At 71.0% G+C, this 22,513-nt stretch overlaps 5 protein-coding genes across 5 annotated transcripts; 2 read left to right on the top strand and 3 right to left on the bottom strand.

Annotated features, from left to right (window-relative positions):
• Nucleotides 1-34: 34 nt before the first annotated feature.
• On the bottom strand, nucleotides 35-757 carry SYCN (syncollin). Its single transcript, XM_035572313.2, has one exon. The coding sequence runs from the start codon at nucleotides 755-757 to the stop codon at nucleotides 359-361; it is 399 nt and encodes a 132-aa protein (XP_035428206.1). The 3' UTR covers nucleotides 35-358.
• A 1,213-nt stretch (nucleotides 758-1,970) lies between these two features.
• Nucleotides 1,971-4,712, bottom strand: LRFN1 (leucine rich repeat and fibronectin type III domain containing 1). The gene is made up of 2 exons (XM_035572304.2): nucleotides 3,382-4,712; nucleotides 1,971-2,748 (listed from the first exon to the last, which is right to left on the bottom strand). Exons 1-2 carry the CDS (start codon nucleotides 4,710-4,712, stop codon nucleotides 2,178-2,180), a joined length of 1,902 nt encoding a protein of 633 aa, XP_035428197.1. The 3' UTR covers nucleotides 1,971-2,177.
• Nucleotides 4,713-8,922: 4,210 nt separating this feature from the next.
• Nucleotides 8,923-13,410, top strand: SAMD4B (sterile alpha motif domain containing 4B). Its single transcript, XM_035572303.2, is given in 14 exon segments — nucleotides 8,923-9,178; nucleotides 9,639-9,967; nucleotides 9,969-10,125; nucleotides 10,485-10,727; nucleotides 10,822-10,931; nucleotides 11,038-11,124; nucleotides 11,269-11,349; nucleotides 11,351-11,507; nucleotides 11,603-11,688; nucleotides 11,785-11,903; nucleotides 12,366-12,561; nucleotides 12,966-13,083; nucleotides 13,181-13,264; nucleotides 13,382-13,410. Coding segments are annotated over 14 exon segments (1,992 nt in total). The 5' UTR covers nucleotides 8,923-8,982.
• A 579-nt stretch (nucleotides 13,411-13,989) lies between these two features.
• On the bottom strand, nucleotides 13,990-17,708 carry PAF1 (PAF1 homolog, Paf1/RNA polymerase II complex component). The gene is made up of 14 exons (XM_035572302.2): nucleotides 17,509-17,708; nucleotides 17,394-17,423; nucleotides 16,822-16,914; nucleotides 16,617-16,738; nucleotides 16,456-16,522; nucleotides 16,243-16,344; nucleotides 16,054-16,159; nucleotides 15,885-15,953; nucleotides 15,679-15,782; nucleotides 15,458-15,574; nucleotides 15,102-15,230; nucleotides 14,908-15,013; nucleotides 14,718-14,805; nucleotides 13,990-14,634 (listed from the first exon to the last, which is right to left on the bottom strand). Exons 1-14 carry the CDS (start codon nucleotides 17,556-17,558, stop codon nucleotides 14,228-14,230), a joined length of 1,590 nt encoding a protein of 529 aa, XP_035428195.1. The 5' UTR covers nucleotides 17,559-17,708; the 3' UTR covers nucleotides 13,990-14,227.
• MED29 (mediator complex subunit 29) lies at nucleotides 17,671-19,177 on the top strand. Its single transcript, XM_035572312.1, is given in 7 exon segments — nucleotides 17,671-17,889; nucleotides 18,252-18,310; nucleotides 18,546-18,598; nucleotides 18,601-18,642; nucleotides 18,951-18,985; nucleotides 18,987-19,047; nucleotides 19,050-19,177. Coding segments are annotated over 7 exon segments (597 nt in total).
• Nucleotides 19,178-22,513: the final 3,336 nt, after the last annotated feature.

A 22,513-nucleotide genomic window follows, 5' to 3' on the forward strand; every position in this document is an offset into this window, starting at 1 on the left:
AGCCCACCTCCATCAGCGGTGGCCCGCACTGACTTGCGTTGACATGCGGTGGCCTGTGTTGACTTGTGTTGGCCCGCGTTGAATCACGTTGACATGCGGTGGCCAGTGTTGACTCGTGGTGACGTGCGGTGGCCACTGTTGACTCGTGTAGCCTCACGCTGATGTTTGTTGGCCAGCGTTGACTTCTGCTAACTAAGGTTGACGTGTGTTGGCCCACGTTGGCTCGCATAGACTCATGTTGACGTGTGTTGGCCAGTGTTGACTTGCGTTGGCGTGCCTTGGCCAGCGTTGATCCGTGTTGACTCTTGCTGCCCCACGGTGCCCCGTGCCGCCCTGCGCTGCCCCCACGCCGCCCGCCTCAGTTGCACTGGCAGTAGTAGCCCCTGATGGCGTTGTTCCAGTTGCTGAAGAGCCCCCGCCGCACCTCCTGCAGCCGTGGCACCGCGCCCGCCCCGAACGTCTTCATCTTGCCGTTCTTGCCGGCGCGGGACCAGACGGTCAGCTGGCAGCGGGTGCCCACCACCAGCGAGGAGATGCTGCCCGACCACTCCCAGGGCACGTAGGGCACGTCGGCGCCGCAGTCCACAATCAGGGACTTTCCCCCGCAGCACTTGTCGTAGTAGGGGCTGTCGTCGGTGAAGAGCTCGGCGCAGATGCGGGTGCCGTTGACCACCCGCAGGTCGGCCGGCGTCGGGCACTGGGCCCCGGCCCCCGCCAGCACCGCCGCCAGCACCGCCGCCAGCATCAGCACCGCCATCACTGCTCGGCCCCGGCCCCGCTGCCGGCACCTGCATATATCAGTGGCGAGGGAGGGGATGCCCCAAGGTGCCACTCCCCCCCCCTGGTGTGCGGCCCCCCCGTGGGAAAAGCCCCATCTGCTCAAGGCCCCCAGCAGCCCTGGGAAGGGCCCCAGCTGTCCCCCCCCCCCCCCCCCCCAAAAAAAGTCCCCAGGTGTCCCCCCCTTTCCAAAGGGCCCTAGGTCTTGTGTCCCCCCCCTGCCGCTGTGATCTGGGTCCACCTGGGCCCTTCCCAGCCATGGGGACCCGAGGGGGGGGGGGCAAGGCCGGGCCCTTGGGGCCGCTGACGCACAGGGACGGGGGCACAAGGCCGGGTCAGGCCCCAGGTGTCCCCGCACCCCCAAATGTCCCCGAGCCCCCCCCCAGCCGGGAGGGGGGGCAGCATTTGTAGCAGCTCATACCCGCCCCCCCTACAGAAGAGCGGCTCCCGCTGCACTTCGCACACAAAAGGTTTTAATGGCCCCGGGCGGGGGGGGCACAGGTTTTTAATGTAAAAACTTGTGTTAAACACTGCGGCGGGCCGGGGGGGGGGCCCGGGGAGGGCGGCTGGTGGGTGGGGGGGTCACGGGGGTGGTGGTGGTGGGAGGACAAATAGGGCTGGGTGGGGCAAATAGGGCTGGGTGGGCAGGTTGAAGGGGCTTTTTTTTGGGGCGGGGGCAAATAGAGCTGAGAGGGGCATTTGCGGGGGGGGCCCGACCCCCGCGGGTTTATCCAGACCAGCCAGATAGAAGGGGGGGGGGGGGCTGCGGGTCTCGTGTCATTTGTGCAGACATGTCAGTGGCGTGTGCGGGGCCCCCCCGCCGCCGCCGCCGCCCGGCCAAAGGCACCGCGGGGGGGGGGGACAGATGGGAACTGGGAAGAGGGGGGCGTAAGGGGGGGGCAGGCCGGGCACACACGCGTGCCCATAAGTCCCAGGGTGCGCTGGTGTGGCGGGGCGCACTCGCGTGGGTGCTGGGTTGCATACGGGTGCCCCCAACCCCGGGGGGGGGGGGTGGCGAAGAAAGGGGGGGCACAAGGACACCAATGAGGGGAGTGCGTGGGAGGCCCACGGGTGCAGGCGGGGACCCCCCCTGGAGCAGCACCCAAGGGTGCTGGGGGCTGCAGGGAGGCACCCAGGACGCACCCAAGGGGTGCACGGGCACCGCCGGCTGCGTTCAGGCTCCCGGGGTGGGGGTAGTTTGGGGGAGCAGTGTGCTGGCACCCAAGGGTGCTCGGGAGCACCCCAGGTTGCACATTCAAGCACCCAGCAGGCACCCAAGGGTGCTCGGGAGCACCCCAGCCTGCACATTCAAGCACCCAGTCAGGCACCCAAGGGTGCTTGGGAGCACCCCGGGCTGCATTCGAGCACCCTGGGGTGCTGCCCTCCCCCCGCCCCCCCCTTTAGACGGTGCTCTCCAGCATCCAGTGGGTGCTGCCGAAGGACGGGCGCAGGGTGGGGAGGGTGTCGGGCGCGTCGAGGCGGGGCAGGGAGCCGTGCCGCCGAGTCCGGGCGCGCCGCGGGTAGCTGTGGCTGGGAAAAAGCCCCCGGGCACCCCCGGAAGCACCCAAGGGTGCCAGTACCGGAGGTGCCGGGGGGGCCGGCGGTGGTGGTGGCGGTTCCGGCTCGGGGGGTCTGTGGGTGCCGTTGGTCTGGGAGCAGACGCTGGCGACGCTGGCTGCGGGCAGGCGGCGGGCGGCCTTGTAGCGGGCGGTGAGGATGAGGATGAAGACGAGGACGGAGGCGGCGATGGCGGCGCCGATGACGATGATGACGGTGCCCCCCAGGAAATGGGGCCGGGGGGCGGTGCAGCCGGGGCTCCCCCCGGCCGTGGCGAAGCGGACGCAGCCCAGGGCACGGGTGGCGGGCGGCGTGGCCGTGCCTTCGGCGTAGAGCGCCGAGACGCAGAGGTCGTACTCGCGCCCCGCCGCCAGGTCCCGCAGCACGAAGCTCCGGCTGGAGGGCGGCAGCAGCCTGCGGCGGGATTTGGGTGGGTTTGGGGGGCGGGCGGGTCCCCGCTCCCCCCTCCCTGTAACGCCCCTGAGCTGCCTGCGCACCCCTGTGATCTGGTGCAATGCCCTGTGGATGTGTGCGGTGCTGGGCGCTGCCCTGGGCAATGCCCTGCAGCATCTCAAGGTCCCGTGCAACGCCCTGCACCATCACAGGGTCCTGTGCAATGCCCCAGGGCCCTGTGCAATGCCCTGCAACACGTCACTGTCCTGTGCACCGCTGAGCAATACCCTGCGGTCCTGTGCAGTGCCCTGCAACATCTCAAGGTCCTGTGCAATGCTCTGCAACATCGCAGGGTCTTGTGCAATGCCCTGTGGTCCCGTGCAACGCTGTGCAACACCTCACGGTCCTGTGCAACACCCCACAGCCCTGCGCGATGCCACAGAACACCCCACGGCCTTGTGCACCCCCATGCAACGCCCCACGGCCCCGTGCAACGTCCTGCGGCCTTGTGCAACGCCGCCTGGTGCTGTGCGCAGCTGGGCGACACCATGAAACGTTGGCAAACGCCCTCAGACCCCACGCCCTGCAGCCCCACAAGGCCCTACAGCCCCGTGTACCGCCCCACGGCCCCCCGCAATGCCCTGCGGCCCCCACCTGTAGACGAGGGAGTCGTCGAGGGAGCTGTTGTACTGGATCTGGAACATGCGGATGCCGGGCACGTGGCGCTGCGGCAGCCAGCGGATGCGCGCCGAGGAGGCCGTCAGCTCGGCCGCCACGATGCGCCGCTCGCCCGCTGGCCGCGACTCGTTGCCGCCGGCGCGGGCCATGTCCGAGGGCTCGGGCCCGGGCTGAGCCTCGCCGTCGCCGTCCCCGTCCCGGCGGGGCACGGGCAGCGGCAGCACAGCCACCTGCACGCGGGCGGCCGCCTCGCCGGCGGCGTTGGAAGCCACGCAGGTGAAGGCGCCGTGGTCCCGCAGCGTGGCCACCCGCAGCTGCAGCGAGCCGTCGGCCCCCAGCGCCCGCCGCGAGCCGTTCTGCACCAGCCGCCCGTCGGGGCCCAGCCAGTGCAGCGCCGGCGGCGGGTCCCCGGCGGCGGCGCAGCCCAGGCGCAGCGGCTGCCCCTCCAGCACGGCGGCCGGGCTGGCGGCCGCCCCGGCGATGGCGGGCGCGCGGCACGCCAGCTCTTCCTCCGGCACGGCCCAGAGCAGGCGGCCGGCGAGCGGCGGCGGCGATGCGCAGCTCTCCAGCCCGTCCGGCCGCGCCAAGCGCCGCAGCCACAGCAGCTCGCAGTTGCAGTGCAGCGGGTTGCCGCCTGCCGCCAAGCTGGGGCCCGGCGGGCCCGGCACCGGCGGCAGCGCCCGCAGCCGGTTGGCGGTGAGGTCCAGGCGGGCCAAGCGCGGCAAGCGAGCCAGGGCGCCGGCGGGGACGCGCTCCAGCAGGTTGTGGTCGAGCGTCAGCGTGGCCAGGCTCGCCATGCCGGCCACCGCCTCCCAGGGCAGCGCCGGCAGGTTGTTGTGCGACAGGTCCAGGTCCTCCACGGTGGCGGCGAAGGCGGCGAAGGCGGCGGGCTCGATGGCGGCCAGCTGGTTGTTGGCCAGGATGAGGTGCCGCAGGCTGGCCAGGCCCCGCAGCTGCGCCCCGCTCAGCGCCGGCAGCCGGTTGCCGTCCAGGTGCAGCGCGCGCAGGGCGCGCAGGTCGGCGAAGGCGCCGGGCGCCAGGCGCCGCAGCCCGTTGCGGGACAGCGTGAGGTGCACCAGGCTGCTCATGTTGGCGAAGTCGGCGCGCCCCACGGCCCCGATGAAGTTGTCGGCCAGGCGCAGCTCCACCGCCCCGCGGTCCAGGCTGGGCGGCACCGCCAGCAGCCCCGTGCGGGCGCACAGCAGCGTGGGGCTGGGGGCGGCCGCCGGGCACAGGCAGCGGGGGGGGCAGCGCTGGGCCCCCGCCACCGCCCCCAGCACCACCAGCGGCACCAGCAGCTTCGCCATCCTCCGCCGGCGGCGCCGGGGGTGGGGGGGGGCGGTGGACGGGGGGCGGGCGGCGGAGCCTGCGGGACGGAGGGGGTCAGGCGCCGGCCGGAAGCGAGATGCGGGGGGGCAGGATCGGGCCGCGGGGTGATCCCCCGATCCCGTGCGATCCCCCGATCCCGTGCGCAACCCCATGATCCCGTGTGTTCCTGTGTTATTCCCCAATCCCGTGCGATCCCCTGATCCCACGCGCAACCCCACGATCCTGTGAGATCCTGTGTGCAATCCCCGGATCCCGTGCGATCCCCTGATCCCACGCGCAACCCCAAGATCCTGTGTACAACCCCATGATCCTGTGCGATCCCGTGTGCAACCTTGTGATCCTGCGTGCAGTCCCCTGATCCCATATGATCCCCTGATCCCACACACAACCCCATGATCCTGTGAGATCCTGTGTGCGATCCCCGGATCCCGTGCGATCCCCTGATCCCATACATGAGCCCGTGCACAGCACTGGGATCCTGTGTGCAGTCCTGGTATGTGATCCCTTGGTCCCGTGTGTGATCCCATGTGTGATCCTTGTGATCCCGTGTGTGACCCCATGTGTGATCCCACGATCCCGTGTGTGACCCCATGTGTGATCCCACGATCCCGTGTGTGACCCCATGTGTGATCCTTGTGATCCCGTGTGTGACCCCATGTGTGATCCCTTGGTCCCGTGTGTGATCCCATGTGTGATCCCACGATCCCGTGTGTGATCCCATGTGTGATCCCACGATCCCGTGTGTGACCCCATGATCCCACGTGTGACCCCCCGACCCCGCATGCGCCCCCCCAGCCCCGTTACCTCCTCTCACGGCTCCATCTCGGTCCCGTCCGGGGCTCGTGGTGGGGCCTGTAGGGACAGGGAATGGGCCAGTACGGACCAGTACGCACCAGTAAGCACCAGTCCAGCCCAGCACGGCTCTGCACACCCCAGTACGGCCCAGTAAGGCCTGGAATAGCACCCAGTATGACCCAGCACAGCCCAGTACTAACCAGTACGGTTCGGCAACGCATAGTACATTCCAGCGTGGCCCAGTAGAGACCAGCCCAGTATGGCCCAGTAAGAGTTACCACAAGCACAACCACGCATGGCCCAGTATAAGCCAGTATGGGCCAGTATGACCCAGCACAGCCCAGTATAGTGCAGAATGGCCCAGTACAGCCCAGTACAAACCGGAAGGGGCCATGATGGACCAGCACACGCCAATATAAACTGCCCCAGTATAAACCCAGTAAAGCCCAGTACATTCCAATACATCCCAGTATGGGCCAGTACAGCCCAGCATGACCCAGTACAGGCCAGCACAGTCCGGTATGGCCCAGTCCAACCCAGTAAGGCTCAGCACAGCCCAGTACAACCCAGTACAGCCCAGTTAGGTCCAGCACAACCCAGTATAGACCTGTACAACCCAGTAAAGCTCAACACAACCCAGCCCAACCCAGTACCATCCAGTAAGGTCCAGCACAGCCCAGTACATCCCAGTACCACCCAGTAAGGCCCAACACAGCCCAGCACGGCCCAGTAAGGCTCACTACAACCCAGTAGGGCCCAGCATAGCCCAACACTGTCCAGTACCATCCAGTAAGGGCCAGTGCAGCCCAGTGCAGCCCAGCAGAAACCACTGCAGCCCAGTAAGGCCCAGAATAGCTCAGCAAGGCCCAGTACAGCCCAGCAGAGCCCTGTAAGGCTCAGTACAGCCCAGTATGGCCCAGCACAGCCCAGTAAGGTTCAGCACAGCCCTGTAAGGCCCAGTATAGCCCAGCACAGCCCAGTAAGACCCAGTATAGCCCAGTACTGCCCTGTAAGGCTCAGTACAGTTCAGCAATGCCCAGTACAGCCCAATTAGGCCCAGTAAGGCCCTGTATAGCCCAGCAAGATTCAGTATAGCCCAGTAAGGCTCAGTACAGCCCAGTACATCCCAGCACAGCCCAGCGTGGCCCAGTATAGCCCAGTACATCCCAGCACAGCCCAGTAAGGCTCAGCAAGGCCCAGTAAGGACCAGCACATCCCAGTACATCCCAGCAAGGCCCAATAAGGCCCAATAAGGCCCAGCACATCCCAGTAAGGTCCAGCATACCCCAGTAAGGCCCAGTACATCCCAGCACGGCCCAATAAGGCCCAATAAGGCCCAGTACATCCCAGTAAGGTCCAGCATACCCCAGTAAGGCCCAGTACATCCCAGCACGGCCCAATAAGGCCCAACAAGGCCCAGCACATCCCAGTAAGGTCCAGCATACCCCAGTAAGGCCCAGTACATCCCAGCAAGGCCCAATAAGGCCCAGCACATCCCAGCACATCCCAGCAAGGCCCAGTCCCACCCAGCCCGGCCCAGTCCCGCCCATCCCCCCCATCCCCCTCCCCTCCCCCCCCCGCCCCCCTCCCGGTGCCCCCCCGGTACCTGCAGGGGGCTCAGCCCACGGCCGCTCCCATCGCGGCTCCCGGGGCGGGCCGGGGGGGGGGGGGGGCCGGGAACCGCTCAGGCCTCGCCCCACCGGGGGCCCATGGGTGGCACCGGGGGGTTCTGGTACCGGGGGGAAGGTTCCGGTACCGGGGGGGGTTGCTGGTGTCGGGGAGGGGGGCCCGGTACCGGGGGGGGGTGGATGCCGGTACCGGGGGGGCGATGCCGGTACCGGGGGGGGGTCTCCGCGGTTCCCGGTGCCCGGAGCTCGGAGCCGCAGCCGGGGCGGGGCCGTTCCCCTGCAGCGGAGCCGGAGAACGATCGGGGCTGGGAGGGGGCAGGAGGGAACCGGGGGGGGGGGGGGGGGGGGGGGTGCGCGGGGACACCGGCACCGGGGCGACGGCTCCGCTCCGGCCCCAGGCTCCGCCCCCTGCGAAGCTCCGCCCACAGTAAGCCACGCCCACATCGAAGCCCCGCCCCTCCCGCCACCGCCTCGCCCGCCTCCCGCCCGGCCCGGCCCCGCCCTCGCAGGCCCCGCCCCCGCACACTGTGACCACGCCCCCTCACAGACCACGCCCCCCGTCCCCCCGCCCCGCTCAGGGCGAACCAGACGCGGAGGCGAGGCCTGCGCGAGGGGGGCGTGCCCTCCCCAGCGCAACCCCGCCCCTCCATCCCACTGGCAGCCCCGCCGCCCAATCGGGAAGCCGGGGGCGGGGCGGCGAGGCGGCGGCCGCTTCCCATTGGGTAGTACTGGAGGAGGGGGGGGCGCGCGGCGTCCGGCGCGTGCGCGGGGGGGGGGGGCGCGGTGACGCACCGTGCGTGCTGACGTTGACGCGGCGGCGACGGCGGCGGTGAGTGCGGGCCCGGTGAGGGCGGGCCCGGGCCTAGGCCCCGGTTCCAGGCCCCGGTTCCCTCCCCGCGCCCCTCCCCGCGGCCCCCGGTCCCGGGGCGGCCCCCGCGGCTCTCGGCCGCCCCCCCCTCCAGGACCGGGCCCCCCTTCGGGGCCTTCGCTTCTCCCTCACCGGGAGCCGCCGCCCGGTGCCCCCGGGCCCGGCCTGCCCCCGCGTACCCCCCCTGGCGGTGCTGGGGGGGGCTGAGCCGGGGGCCCCCCGCGGCGCGCTGGAGTCCCCGTGCCCGCTGGGGGGGGGGGCATGGGCCCAAGCGGGGGGTCCCGGTTCTCCTTCCCACCGGGGGGCGTTCCCGTGCTCACCGGGGGGGGGGGTTCCCGTTCCCAACCGGGGGTCCCCGGTCCTCGTTCCCCGGGGGTGGGGGTCCTTGTGTCCACCGGGGGGGGCTCCCGGTCCCCGTTCCCAACCGGGGGGTCCCTGTGCTCACGGGGGGGTCCTCGGTCCCCATTCCCACTGGGGGGGTCCCCGGTCCCACCGGGGGGCGTTCCCGTGCTCACCGGGATCGGGGTCCCCATTCCCAAAGGGGGGGCCAGGTCCTTGTTCCCCAGGGGTGGGGGTCCCGTGCTGACCGCGGGGGATCCCCGGTCCCAACCCGGGGGTTCCCGGTCCCTATTCCCACCGGGATCGGGGTCCCCATTCCCCACGGGGGGGTTCCTGTCCCCATCCCCGGTGCCCCACCCCCACCCCCCCGGTAACCGCCGCTCTCTCCTCTCTGCGCAGGGACCTCCGGGGCTCTCGCGGCTGCACGGCGACGCCGCCGGGACCCGGCCGGAGCCGTCGGGGCCTCCCGCCCCCCTCATGCCCGCCCCGGCCCCGGGGGCCGCCGAGCGCTTCCCCGGGCCCCGCCGCGGCTCCCGCGCCGGCGCCATGTGAGGGGGGGGCCCGGCCGGCTCCGCGTCTCCCCCCCCTCGCCCCCCGTCCCGGTGCCCCGGCGGCGCCATGATGTTCCGGGACCAGGTGGGGATCGTGGCCGGTTGGTTCAAGGGCTGGAACGAGTGCGAGCAGACCGTGGCGCTGCTCTCGCTGCTCAAGCGCGTCACCCGCACCCAGGCGCGCTTCCTGCAGCTCTGCCTCGAGCACTCGCTGGCCGACTGCGCCGACATCCACCTCCTCGAGGCCGAGGCCAACAGCGCCGGTGAGCGGCCCCCCACGGGCCACTGCGCCCCGCCGACCGGCCCCGGTTACCCCCGGGGACCTCCCCGGGGGGCTCGGGCACGGCTTTGGGGCTGTGCTTCGCGTCCTGGCCCCGCCGAGGGGCTCCGTGCGTGGTTTGGGGCGGGGGCTGCCTGTGGGTTTTAGGATTTCTCCTGCTGCTGCTCTCTGGGGGGCTTTTCACCATGATTTCAGCCCCGTTCCCCGATGGCCTCTGCCCCCGGCAGGGTCCCTGCGCCCCGCCTGACCGGCCCCGCTTACCCCCGGGGACCTCCCCGCGGGGCTCGGGCACGGCTTTGGGGCTGTGCTTCGCGTCCCGCGCCCTCCGAGAGGGCTCCCCACGGCCTTCAGGATTTCTCCTCCCGCTGCTTTCTGGGGACCTTTCCGCCCCGCTCCAGGCCGGTTTCCGCCCCCTCACCCCTTCCCCTCTCCCTCCCCCGCAGCCGCCATCAGCCAGTGGCCGCAGGAGCCGGCGGAGGCGGCGGTGGCCCTGCTGCTGGCCCACCTCCCGCTGCTGCAGCCGGGCAACGCCGCCGCCAAGGCCGAGTACATGAAGCGGCTGCAGAAGGTGCTGGCCTACGCCATCGAGAGCAACCGGTGCGTGGAGGAGAGCCGCCAGCTGCTCTCCTACGCCCTCATCCACCCCGCCACCACCCTGGACGACCGCAGCGCCCTGGCCCTCTGGCTGGGCCACCTGGAGGAGCGTTTGGCCGGCGGCGCCCCCCCCCCGGCGGCAGCAGCGCCGCCGCCGCCTCCGCGGCCGCCCCCCCGCCCCTGACGCCGCGCCCCCCCCGCCCCGCCGCGCCCCCCACGACTGGCCCGAGCACGGGCCCCCCGAAATCGGGCCGCCCTGGCCCGAGGCGGCCCCCCGGGAGAACGGGCACCCCCCGTTCCACCCCCCCGGCGGCGGTAATGGGCTGGGGGGCACGGGTGAGTGGGGTGAGGGGGGGGGGACAGGGGAAAGGGGGGGGCCGTGGGGGGCAGGAGGGGGGCCCGAGGGGGTGTGGGGGCGTCAGAGGGGGGGGGGGAGGTCAGAGGGGATGTGGGGGTCGGGGGGGTCACCCGTATGTCTGAGGAGGGGTCTTGGGGAGCGGGGATGATCTGGGGGGGCATAGGGAGTGGGGGGGGCACTGGGGGCCAAAAGGGGGCCACAAGGGGATAAGGAGTGGGCGCAGGAGGTTGGGGGGGGGGAAGCAGGTTGGGGGGGGGGGAAGCAGGTTGGGGGGGCCTGGAAATCTTTGCGGGGGGGCAGAAAGCAGGGCCGGACCCCACCGTCCCCCTCCCCGCAGCGCTGCCCTGCCAGCTGCACCCCAGCCCGCTGAAGCGCTCCCTGTCGCTGGTGCCCGGCAGCCCCCAGGGGGGCGGCGGCGAGTGGCCGGGGGGGGGCGAGGAGCCGGGCCCCCCCCGCGCCCCCTTCGGCGACCACGCGCCCCTCTCGCCGCAGAGCAGCGTGGCCTCGTCGGGCAGCGAGCAGACCGAGGAGCCCGCCGGCGGCCGCAACACCTTCCAGGAGGACGGCAGCGGCATGAAAGGTTTGGGGCGGGGTCCCTGGGGAAGGGGGGACCTGCGGGGGGGGCGGCGAGGCATCGCCTCGCCGCCCCCCCCCCCGTTTTGTGCCCCCCCCAGACGTCCCCTCGTGGCTGAAGAGCCTGCGGCTGCACAAGTACGCGGCGCTCTTCTCGCAGATGACCTACGAGGAGATGATGACGCTGACCGAGCACCACCTCGAGTCGCAGGTGAGCGGGGGCGGCGCTGTCCCCAGTGTGTTCCCCCCCCCCCCGAAAAAGGCTGGGGATGCCCCCCTGCCCATCTCTCCTCTGTGTCCCCCCCCCCCCCCCCCAGAACGTCACCAAGGGCGCGCGGCACAAGATCGCCCTCAGCATCCAGAAGCTGCGGGAGCGCCAGAGCGTCCTCAAGGCGCTGGAGAAGGTGCGGCCCCCCCCCCCCCGCCCCCCCCCCCCCCCCCCCCGTACCCAGGGCTGGGGGGGGGCGGCTCTGACCCGGTCCTTTTGTGTCCCGTCCCGTCCCCCCCCCCTGCCGCGTGACAACGACCTGCCTCGGCGGTCCCCGCAGGACATCCTGGAGGGGGGCAACCTGTGGACGGCGCTGCAGGAGCTGCAGCAGATCATGGTGACGCCCATCAAGGCTTTCCGGCCCCCCCCCGGCCCCCCCCGCCAACGGCACCCCCGACGGGGCCCCCCCGGGGGCTGCCGACGCCTTCGCCCCCCACCCGGCCGCCGACGCCGAGGCCCCCGCGGCCCCGGTCCCCGACGGGGACATCCCGGGGCAGTTCACCCGGGTCATGGGCAAAGGTGAGGCTGCGGGGGGGCACCCTGTCCCTTTTGGGGGGGGGCAGCCTGTTTTTTTTTGGGGGGGGGACGCAGGCGGTGCCCTGACCCCCCCGTAGTGTGCACCCAGCTGCTGGTGTCGCGGCCGGACGAGGAGAACATCACGAGTTACCTCCAGCTCCTCGAGAAGTGCCTGAGCCACGAGGTAGGGCTGAGCCGGGGGGGCGGCGCTTTAAGGTTTGTTTTATTTTTTTTGGGGGGGTGGGACCCCAAAAAACGCTGCCCCCCCCCCCTTCGCCAGGCGTTCACAGAGACGCAGAAGAAGAGGCTCCTCTCCTGGAAGCAGCAGGTCCTGAAGCTGCTCCGCGCCTTCCCCAAGAAGGTGCCGCTCGAGGGCCCGGGCTACCGGCCCCCCAAAGGGTAGGTGGGCGTGGGGGGGCACACGGGGACTCCTGGGGGGGGGGGCGGCCTTTGACACCCCCCCTGCCTCATTCACCCCCCCCACACCCACCCCAATTTGTCCCCCTTGGTGCTGCGTTCGCTCCCCTTGGGAACCCCCAGGGCTGGATTTGCGCTTAGGTGACCCCCCCCACCCCGAGCCTGGGACCCCCCCCCCTTGAACGTGGCACCCCCCCATGTCCCCCACCCGCCCTCAGGGACCCTCGTTGTCCTCCTTGCCCCCCCCCCATTTTGGGGGGGGTCTCAGGCCATTTTCCTGCTCCCCTCCTTCCCCTTTGCCCCCCCCGAAGGCTTTGGGGCACCCCATTTCCACCCTGGGGGGCTCTGGGGCCCCCCCCCAAAAGTGGGTGGGGGGGAGATTTCGGGGTGCTGGCGCTGTCCTGACCCCCCCCTTTTATTCTCCCCCGTCCCCCCTCCCCCCAGCTGGGCCTTCGGCTCCAACTCACTCCCCATAGCTGGCTCTGTGGGGGGGGCGGGGGGGCGGCGGGGGCAGCGCCCCTTTGCGTTGCCCCCCCGCGCGCTGCCCCCCGCCCGCCTGGGGCTGCTGGGCCCTGCCGGGGGGGCCCCGGCCCCACGGCCCCCCCTCGGCGCCCCCCCCCTCGGCACCCAGGGCCGCCAGGTGGGTGAGGGCGACGGATTTTTGGGGGGGGGGGGTGGTTTGGGGGCTTTTGGGGGGGCGGGGGGGGGGGTGGGGTTAGAGGGTGGGGGGGCTGCAGTTTTGGGGTCGGGGGGGTGATGGGGGAGGGCTCCAGTATTGGGGTAATTGGGGGGGGTCTCGGCACGGTTGTAATGGGGGGGGGAGGGGGGGGCTGGATTTGGGGTAAATGGGGAGGGGTCCTAGCGGGGGGGGGGGGCCTAGGGGTGGTGGAGGTGTCCTTGGGAAACTCGGGGTTCTTTTGGGGGGGGGCTGCTCAGGGAGGAGGGGGAGCCCCTGGGTGTCGGGGTCTGTCTTGAGGGGCCTTTTGAGGGGGGGGCTCCTCACCACCAACCCCCCCAAAATAAATTATTTACCCCCCCCCCCAGAGCCTGTGGTTCGGCAGCGGGGGGGCCGGGGGCGCCCCGGGGAGCCGCAGCGCGGTGCAGCGCACCCACTCGCTGCCCGTCCACACCTCGCCCCAGGCCCTGCTCGCCTTCCCCCAGGGTAAGTCCGGGGGGGTCGGGGGGGGGGAGACAGGGCAAGGAAGCAAAGCCCTGCGCCCCCCCAACCCTTTTCTTCCTGCCCTCCCCCCCCCCCGCAGAGTGCCCCCTCCCCGGCACCGACCTGGAGATCAACCCCACGCTGGAGTCGCTGTGCCTGAGCATGACGGAGCACGCGCTGGGGGGTGAGCGGGGGGGGCGCAGGGGGGCGGGGTTTTTTTGGGGTGGGGGCTTCAGGGGGAGCTTCTGAGGGGGGGCAAGAGCCTCCCGCCCCCCCTGACCCCCCCTGTTTGCCCCCGCAGACGGCACAGACAAGACCTCGACCATCTGACGCCGCCCCCCCCCACCGCGGGGGCTTCGCGCCCGTCTTTGCCCCCCCCTGCTGTGACCGTGCCCCCCCCAGCCCTCCCCCACCCTAACCCGAGCGTCCTGGGGGAGGAGGGGGGGGAACGGGGGCACCCCCCCCTGCACCGGCTGAGGAGGGGGCGCACCGAACCCCCCCCCCCCCCCAGCGATCGAGGGGCTCCCGGGGGGGGCCGATGACTTTGCCGGGGGGGGGGGGCACGCGTGTGAACACTACAGGGGCTGCGCGCGGGGGCGGGGCTCTCCCGGCCGGGTTTCGTTTAACTTTTTTTTTTAATAATCCCCTTTTTTGTTTTTGTTGTTGTTTTTTCCTTCCTTTCTTTATTATTATTATTATTATTATATTAATATTATTTGCCCCGGCAAAAAAAAAACAAAACACAAAGCTGGGGAGGGGGGGACACATGGGGGGGGGCTGCACATCACCGTGTCCCCCCCCGCCCGTTTTTTTGGGGGGGGGGTTGGGGGGTGACAGCCCCCCTGTGCCCGTTTTTGGGGGGGTTGGGGGGTGACACCCCCCCCAGATTTAGGTACACGTCGATGCCCCGGGAAGGGGGGGCCCCCCCCGGTCGGTACAGCCCCCCCCCTTTGTACCCGTAGCGCCGCGGCCCTGGAGATAGAAGCGTTATTTTAGATACATTTTATTATGAATAACTTTTGTTATGACTATGGCTGGTAACCATGACTACGTTATTAAAGAGAAAAATCCAAAAACCACCCAAACCTTGCCTTTTTCCACCCAAAATAAAAAACCACAACTCTTTTCCACCCAGGCCCCCCCGCCCTCAGTCGCTGGAGGAGTCGGACGCCTCGCTCGCGCTCTCGTCCTCCGAGGCCTCGCTGGGGCTGAGGCGGGGGCTGCGGGGGGGCGCCCCCCCCTCGCTGCCCCCCCCCTCCGACTCTTCCTCCTCTTCCTCCTCCTCGTCCTCCTCCTCCTCCTCCTCGTCGTCGTCGCTGCCGAAGATCTCCTCCTGGTCGCGGGCGGCGCGTGCGGCAGCGCTGCCCCCCCGGCGTGCCCCCCCCCCGGCCCCCCCCTCCTCCTCCTCCTCCTCGTCTTCATCTTCGGCCTCATCCTCGCTGCGCGCCGACCCCCCCTGCTCGCTGCTGCTGCCGCCGCCAGAGCCTTCGGCCTCCTCCTCCTCCTCGCCGCTCCCAGCCCCCTCGCTCTCACTGCCCTTCTCCCGCTCCTCGTCTGGAGGGGGGGGGAACACGTTTAACGGGGGGGGCGCAGCAGGACGGTCCCCCCCCCCCCCCCCCCCCAAAACCTCCGCTTACCGGAGCCTGGCGCCTCCTTTTCAGCCTCCATCTCCTCCTCCTCCTCCTCCTCGGGCTCGTGGTTCTCCAGCTGCGCCCGCCGGGCCTCCTGCCGGGGCAGGGGGGGCTCAGCTGCACCCCGGGGGGGCACGGAAGGCGGGGAGGTCCCCAAAAGGCCGGGGGGGTCCCCAAAAGATGTGGGGGGGCTCACCTGCGCCTCCAGCTCCTTCTCGTTCATGTCGCGGTGTTTGACCACCAGCACCGCGTTGGTGCCCGACTGCACCCCGGCCCGCGCCCGCCGCTTGCTCAGCCGCACCCTGGGGGAAGCCGGGGGAGGGTCAGGCCCCCCCCCCCCCGTTTTTTTTTTCGGGGTCCCAGCCCCTCCTGCCCCCCCCCGGCCCTCACCTGGTCTCCAGCTCGTTGTAGTAGACGCCGTCGCCCTCGCGGAAGATGAAGAAGTAATTCTCCTCGTAGCCCTTGCTGGCTTTGTTCTTCACGTTCCAGTTGTACTCCCGGGCGATCTTGTAGTCGTACCTGGGGGGCAAGGGGGGGGGCAATAAAAATTGGGGGGGGGGGGGGGGCCCTCCTCAAATCCACGTCCCCGCTGCCAAACCGCTCGATTTTTGTTTCTGCCTCCCTCAAAAACCTACAGCACCCCCTCGGTTTGTCTGCCACAGCCCTGGGGGGGCTCTGTAGGGCCCCCCCTTGCTGTGAGGCCCCCCAGCCCTGTACCCCCCCCGGCCCTGTGCCCCCCACCGTACACATCCTCGGGGGCGTAGTCCATCTCCTCCTCCTGGTCCCGCTTGCGCTTGCGCAGCGTCTCCTCCACCGGCAGGAAATAGGCCACGAACTGGTTCCCCTCCTCGTCCATCATCCCCCTGTGGGCAGCAAGGGGTTAACAGCGGTGCCGGGGGGGGGCTTCGTGTGTGTCCCCCCCCCTTGCCGTGTCCCCCCCCCCCCTTGTCGTGTGCCCATGCCCCACCTGATCATGGCCTGGGACATCATCTCCAGCGCCGCGGGGCCGCTCGTGTCCTTTGGCGCCGGGTCCGAGTCGAAGATGACTTGGGCGCAGGGGTTGATCCACATCTTTGGGGGGGCGGGGGACAAAATAAAAGGGGGGGGGACATGATAAACCTACCCCCACCCCAAAATCCACCGCCCCGACACCGGGGACCCCCGTATCCCTACCTTGAAGTCGGGGAACACGGGCATCACCTCGACCGGCGTGACGCGGGGCTTGCTGTAGTGCTGCGTGATCTGAGGGGGGGGAACACACAGGCGGTGGGGCCCTCAGCCCCCAAATTCGGGGAGGGGGGGTCCCCAACGTGCCCCCCCCCCCCCCTCCCCAGTTCCCCACCGCTTTCTGGGCGTCTTCGAAGGTTTTCTCGATGGCGGCGATTTGGCTGTCGCGGTCCTTGTAGATCTCCTCCTCCGTGAACTGCTGCTTCACCGAGACGCCAATCCTGGGGGGGGGGTGCACAGCAGCAGGGGGGTTCGGGGGGGGTCAGGGGGTGCGCCCTGCCCCTCGGCCCCCCCTAAGACTCACTTGACCTCGGGCTTCTCGTTGGACACGCCGTAGCGGTTGAACTCGGTGGAGATGTACTCGGTCTTGCGCATCCATGGCACCACCTTGGCGTGCTGCTGCGACCTGGGGGGGGGGGGACACGGGGTGATGTAGCCCCCCCCAGACCCCCTCCGAAAGATTTGGGGGGAAGCCCTGAGCCCCCCCCCCCCCCCGGTGCTGTGGGGTCCCCATTACCTCTTGGAGCTGGTGGGCGCCTGGATCTCCTCCTCCAGCAGCTTCTCATCCGCTGGGTCCAGGAGCACTGAACGGAGAAAAATCGGGGTGCTGTCGTTGTGTCCCCCCCCCCCAGAAAAACACCCTTTTTTGGGAGTGCCCCCCCTGAACTCCAGGCCCACCGCTGGGGTCGATGCGGTAGGTGTCGGGGTTGATGAGGTCGATGGTGACGCCCAGGTCGGGCTCGGTGAGCAGGTCGTGCTTGTGCTGCTTCTCCAGCGACGTGGCCTTGTACTGCACGAACCTGGGGGGGGCACGGAGCACACATCGGTGTCCCCCCCCAGTACCGGGCAGAGAACCCCCCCCCCCCCCCCGAGCCGCTCGTACCGGTTCTGGTCGAAGGGGTAGGTGATGAACTTGGGGTCGAAGGGGATGTCGGGGAGGCTGTTGCAGTATTTCACCCGGCACACCACGCCCGACCTGCACGCACCGCGGTCGGGGGGGAGGCCGCGACGCTGCGGACCCCCCCCAGGATCCTGGGGACCCCCCCCGGACCCTGGGGACCCCCCCCAGCACCCCGTGACCCCCAGACCCTACAGACCACCCCCCAGATACTAGGGACTCCCCCGGACCCTATGGTCCCCCCCAGGACCCTGAGACCCCCCCCACACCCGCAGCTCCCCCCCCAGGACCCTTCGGCCCCTTAGGACCTTATGGACCCCCCCCAAGGACCCTGTGCCCCCCAGGACCCTATGGACCCCCCCAGGACTCCGTGCTCCCCCCCCCCGACCCCATGGACCTCCCCCAGGCCCCTTCAGACCCCTCCCCGAGACCCCGGACGCCCCCCAGGCCCCCCCCGCCCCTGCAGCCCCCCCCAGGACCCTGCGAGCCCCCCCGAGCCCTCCCCCCCGCAGCCCCCCCCAGGCCCCCCCCCCGTGGTCCCGGAGCCCCTCCCCCACCTCTCCGGCAGCGTCCGGTGGGAGCTGGGCCTGTGGGGGGGACAAGGGGGGGGGCGTGACGTCACGGCGGGGCCCCCGTGACGTCACGGCCCTGACGTCACGGGCCGCGCCGTACCTGTGGCCCGGCTCCTCCCGCTGCGCCTGCGTCTGGATGGTGGGAGCCATGGCGGGGCCCGGCCCTGCGCAGGCACCGCCGGGGGCAGCCGCGGCCCGCGCCGGGAAGGCCCCCCCGCCGTGACGTCACTTCCCGAGCGGAAGCGGAAGGAGAGACGGGAACATGGCGGCGCCCCCGCAGCAGCCGCCGCCGCCGGGGCCGGGGCCGGGGCCGGGGCCTCCCAGTGCGCCTGCGCCGCCGCTCGCGGCGGGGGCGGGGCCGGCGCAGGGGGCGGGGCCCGGGCCGCCGTTACCGGCGCAGGTGGCGGCTGCGCAGGCGCAGGACTTCGACCCCGTGCAGCGCTTCCGGCTGCTCATCCCCCAGCTGAAGGAGAGCCTGCAGGTGGGCGGGGGCCTGCCGCCGAAAGGGGCGGGGCCTGCCGCCGAAAGGGGCGGGGTTTGGCGTTGGGGAGGGAGGGGCCTGCAGGCTGGAGGGGGCGTGGTCTGGTTTCGGTGGAGGGCGGGGCCTGGCGGCGGGAGGGCGGGGCCTGACGCAGCAGAGTTGGGCTGTTGCTAAGGGAGGGCGGGGCCTGCTGTCGAAAAGGGGCGTGGCCTGCCGTCCCTATGGGCGCGGCCTGCCCCTTGCGGGCGGTGGCTGTGGGACTCTGGGGGGTGCCAGTTGGGGGGGTTTGGGGGGGTCCTGGGGGTCCCGTCCCCCCCGTGAGCCCCTTTTGCCCCTCCCCGAGCCCCTTTTTGCCCCCCCAGACGCTGATGAAGGTGGCGGCGCAGAACCTGGTGCAGAACTCCAACATCGACAACGGGCAGTGAGTGCCCCCCAGTCCGGGGGGGGGCTGCATCCCCTCAAATCCAACCCCCGAGCCCCCCGAGAGCCCCCCGAGAGCCCCGCAGCACCCTCCTGCGCTGACCCAGTGCCTCCCAGTTCCCCCCACAGCCCCCCAGTGCCACCCAAGCGATGATGGGGGGGACACTGGGGTGGGGGGGGTGATACCCAGGGGGGCACCGGGGGGGTGACCGTCACCGTGTACCCCCCCGCCGCAGGAAAAGCGCCGATGGAGCCCTGCAGCGCTTCGACAAGAGCCTTGAGGAGTTCTACGCCTGTGTGACCAGCTCGAGCTCTGCTTGTGAGTGCCTCCCCGTCCGCCACCCCCCCACCTCGGGGACACCCCCCGCATGTCGGGGACACCTCCACACCTCGGGACACCCACTGACCTCGGGGACACCCCCACCTCAGGGACACCCCCTGACCTCGGGGACACCGCCCCCCACCTCGGGGACACCCTCGCACCTTGGGGACACCCCCACACCTCGGTGACACCCGCTGTGCCATCCTCACCCCCTCCTTCCACCCCATTCCCCCTCTATCCCCCCGCCCCAATTAACCGCCTCCCAGCCCGTTGTCCCCGGCTCCCCCGCCGGTGACCCCCCATCCCCCTTCGTCCCCAGCGCTGGCCCACGAGTGCCTCTCGCAGAGCTTCGAGCAGCGCCACTCACGCGCCCGCCCTGGTGCCGGCGGCACCCAAGGGCGAGGGGGGGGCGGGCGAGAGCTCCCCTACACCCAGTACCTGCCCCTCATCAAGGCGCAGATCGCCGGCGCCAAGGACATCCACAACGCCCTGCTGGAGGGGGCCAACAAGATCACCGGCAAGCTGCCCCCCCCCGGGGGGCCCTAGAGAGGCCGCTGGGGGAGGTGGGGGGGGGCAGAGGGGTACTGGGGGGGGCAAGGGAGTTGGGGAGCCCCCCCATGTGGGGGAATAAAGGTGGATGTGGGAGCAGCGGGTGTCGTGAGGGTTTTTTTTGGGGGGGGGCAAGCAGTGTGTGTGGGGGGTCCACACCTAGGTCAGGGCGTCACACCTAGGTGGGGGGGTCACTTGTAGTTGGGGGGGGTCAGCCATATGTGGGGGGGCCCCCCATGCATGGGGGGGGGTCACCCGTAGGCGGGGGGGCCACGCACACGTAGGGGACGCACCCATCCCCGTGGGGGGGTCACCCACAGGTGGGGGTCTCCCGTCGTTCAGGAGCCACCCATGGGTGGGGGGGCTCCCCCCCGGCCCCCCCCGGCCTCCCCCGCTGTTCCCGGCACCGTGACTCAGCCCGCCCCGCCCCCACCCCACCCCTCCGAGGGGGCGGGGCTTCCCCGATGACGTCACCCCCGCCCCCTCCCTTCCCCGTGCCGGGGCCGCGCCCTGCGCGTGACCCGGCGACCGGCCCCCGCCCGGTGAGCTCATCGCCACGCCCCCCGGCGGCTTCCGGCCACGCCCCCTCCGCTGACGTCACGGGCGCCCATAAAAGGAGCGCGGCGGCGAGCGGAACGGCACCGGAGATCCCACCCCCCCACCTCCGCCCCCTCCCTCCCGGGGTGACATGGCCGCCGCCGGCCGCCGGGCCTGCACGGAGCCCTGCGCCAGGTACGGACCCCCCGTAAACCTCCCTGGGTGTCGCTGGGGGGGATCCCCGGGACCCCCTCCGGTACTACCGGGACCCCCCCCCGACCCCCCCCACCTCGTTGTGCGGGACCTCCCGGGACCTCCGATCCCCTCCCGGTACTACCGGGACCCCCAGGGACATCTAATTCCCCCCCCGGGACTCCCCCCTCGTTGTCCCCGGGACCCCCCCTCGGTACGGCCGGTGTCCCCCGGGACCTCCAAACTCCTCCAGTACGCTCGGTCCCCACTCGCGACATCTGACCACCCCCAGACCTCCGGGACCCCCCCTTCGGTACGGCTGGGACCTCCGACCCTCCCCCGGGACCTCCAGTTCCTCCCCCGAGTCCCCCGCATTATACCGGTGCCCCCCGGGACCTCTGAGCCCCACCCTCGGTGTGGACGGTGCCCCCTGGACCCCCTCTCGGTACAATTCGGACCCCCTGGATCTCCAAACCCCTCCGGGACCCCCCCCCCGAGACCTCTGTGACACCCCCCCCCCGGTCCCTGCCACCCCACCCCCACCGTGTCCCTTCTCTGTCCCAGGCTCTCATTCGGTGCGCAGCCCCCCCGCCAGCCGTCCCCGGAGCCCCCCCCGGCCCCCCCGCTCCCCATGGGGCCCCCGCCAGACCTGGGGCCGCCTCCTGCGCTCCCTCAGCGCCCCGGGCGGGCGACCAGTGCCCCCCACCCGCCCGGCTTCCCCCCACGGCACCATGGCCCCCCCCCGGCTTGAGCCGGCCAGCGGGCCCCTGGGGGCGGCCGCCCTGGAGCTGGTGCTGGCGGCCTTGACCTTGGGGTCGGGAGCTGGAGCCTGCGGGGGGGGCTCTGCCCCGGTACCGTCGCTGCCCTCCCCCTTGGTATCGCAGCTGTCGCCCCCGCTATGTCCGTCCCTGCCGTCGCCACCCCCCCGGGGACCCTCGCCGCCGCTGTCGCTGCACAGCCTGCCTTCCTCCTCCTCTCCTCGCCGCCGCCGCTCGCCCGTCCCCGGAGGCCTCCCCGTCGCCCCCCGGCTCGCCGCCCGTCGCCGCTCTACAAGACGGAGCTGTGGCCGCCCCTTCGCCGCCACCGCCGCTGCCGTTACGGTGCCCGCTGCCAGTTCGCCCACGGCCCCGGCGAGCTGCGGGGCTCCGGCGCCACCCCAAGTACCGGACGCAGCCCTGCAGCACCTTCCTGCGCTGCGGCTCCTGCCCCTACGGCCCCCGCTGCCACTTCCTCCACGGCCCCCCCCGCTCCAGCCGGCCCCGGCCCCGTTACGTGGGGGAGTGGGGGGGTGACGGCCATGGGCCCCCCCCCAGCAGCCCCCGCCGCCTCCCTGTCTTGCGACCGCATCTCGGTGGCGAGTGATGTCCCCGTGGCCATGGGGACCCCTCTGAGTATGGGGGGGGGATGCCCCACCCCATGTTTTCTTTTTGGGGGGGAAAAACCGCTGTGAGGGGCCCCCTCACGGCACCCTTTGTACCTCTCAGGTGAAGGGGGGCCCCCTTTTAACCCCTCCCCATGCACTTTTGGGGGGGAGGCGCTGGATTAGCAGCTCCCCCAGAAGGGGGGGCGCGCCCTGGGCCTCATCTCGTGGTGCTAATTGGGGCGGGGTTGCCAGCGGGTCCTGGATGCCCCCCCACCCCCCCCCATTTTATGGCTTTATTTATTTAAGGTCGGTGCCTTGGGGCTGCCCCGCCCTGTGTGTGGGGGATGGAGGTTTTTTAGGGGTATTATGGGGTTTGTAGAGTTTTTTTTGGGGGTGGGTTGAGTTTTTTAGGGTATTTATGGGGTTTGTAGGGTTTGTTGAGGGGGGTGGGTTGGTAAATAAACACTTGGGCTGTGACCGAACGCTCATCGCTTCCTCCTCTCGCCGTCACGGGACGCCCTTCCGGGGCCAGTTTCTCGGAAAAATAAAAGGTTAAAAAAAAACAAAAGAGGCGCAAGTGACGCAAGATGCATCCCTCTGACGTCGCGGGCCCCCCCCCGAGTGACGTCACGGCGCGCTTCGCCCCGCCCTATCTTGGCCCCTCCGGGCCGCCGTGCGCGAACTCGCCCTGGTCACGTGACGGGGGAAAAAAAGTCTCGCGAGAGGAAGGCGGCGAGGCCTGCGCGGCGGCCGCAGCGGCGGGAGCAGGCCGCGAACCGGTGCCGGACGGGAAGCGGAGCTGCGAGCGGAAGCGGAGGCGGAGCCGCGAGCGAAGCGAGCCGAGCGGGGTTTCTCCGTGCGGTAACGGCGGCGGGCCGCGGCTGCTCCCGGGGCCTGACGGGAGCGGCGGGTGCCGCCCTCCGCCACCCGGCCTCCCCCCGGGGCCCCCATCGCGTCCGCCGACCCCCCCGCGGCGCCGCCATGTCGGACAGCGACGACAGCAACTTCTCGGAGGAGGAGAGCGGAGCGCAGCAGCGAGGCCGAGGAGGCCGAGGCGAGGCCGGAGGCTGCGGGCCGGGGGTTTGGGGGCTCTCGGGAGGGCTTTGGGGCGAGTTGGGGGTCGTGGGGGGGTTGAGGGAGATTGAGGGGGGTTAGCGGGGTTGGGGGTTTTGGGGGTCTTGGGGGAGGGTTGGGGCCTTGGGGGGGTTTAGGGGGAGTTGGGGGATTTTTGGGCCTTGGGG

The sequence above is a fragment of the Cygnus atratus genome, unplaced genomic scaffold (assembly GCF_013377495.2).
Source record: "Cygnus atratus isolate AKBS03 ecotype Queensland, Australia unplaced genomic scaffold, CAtr_DNAZoo_HiC_assembly HiC_scaffold_41, whole genome shotgun sequence".
In the NCBI taxonomy this organism is placed as follows: domain Eukaryota; kingdom Metazoa; phylum Chordata; class Aves; order Anseriformes; family Anatidae; genus Cygnus; species Cygnus atratus.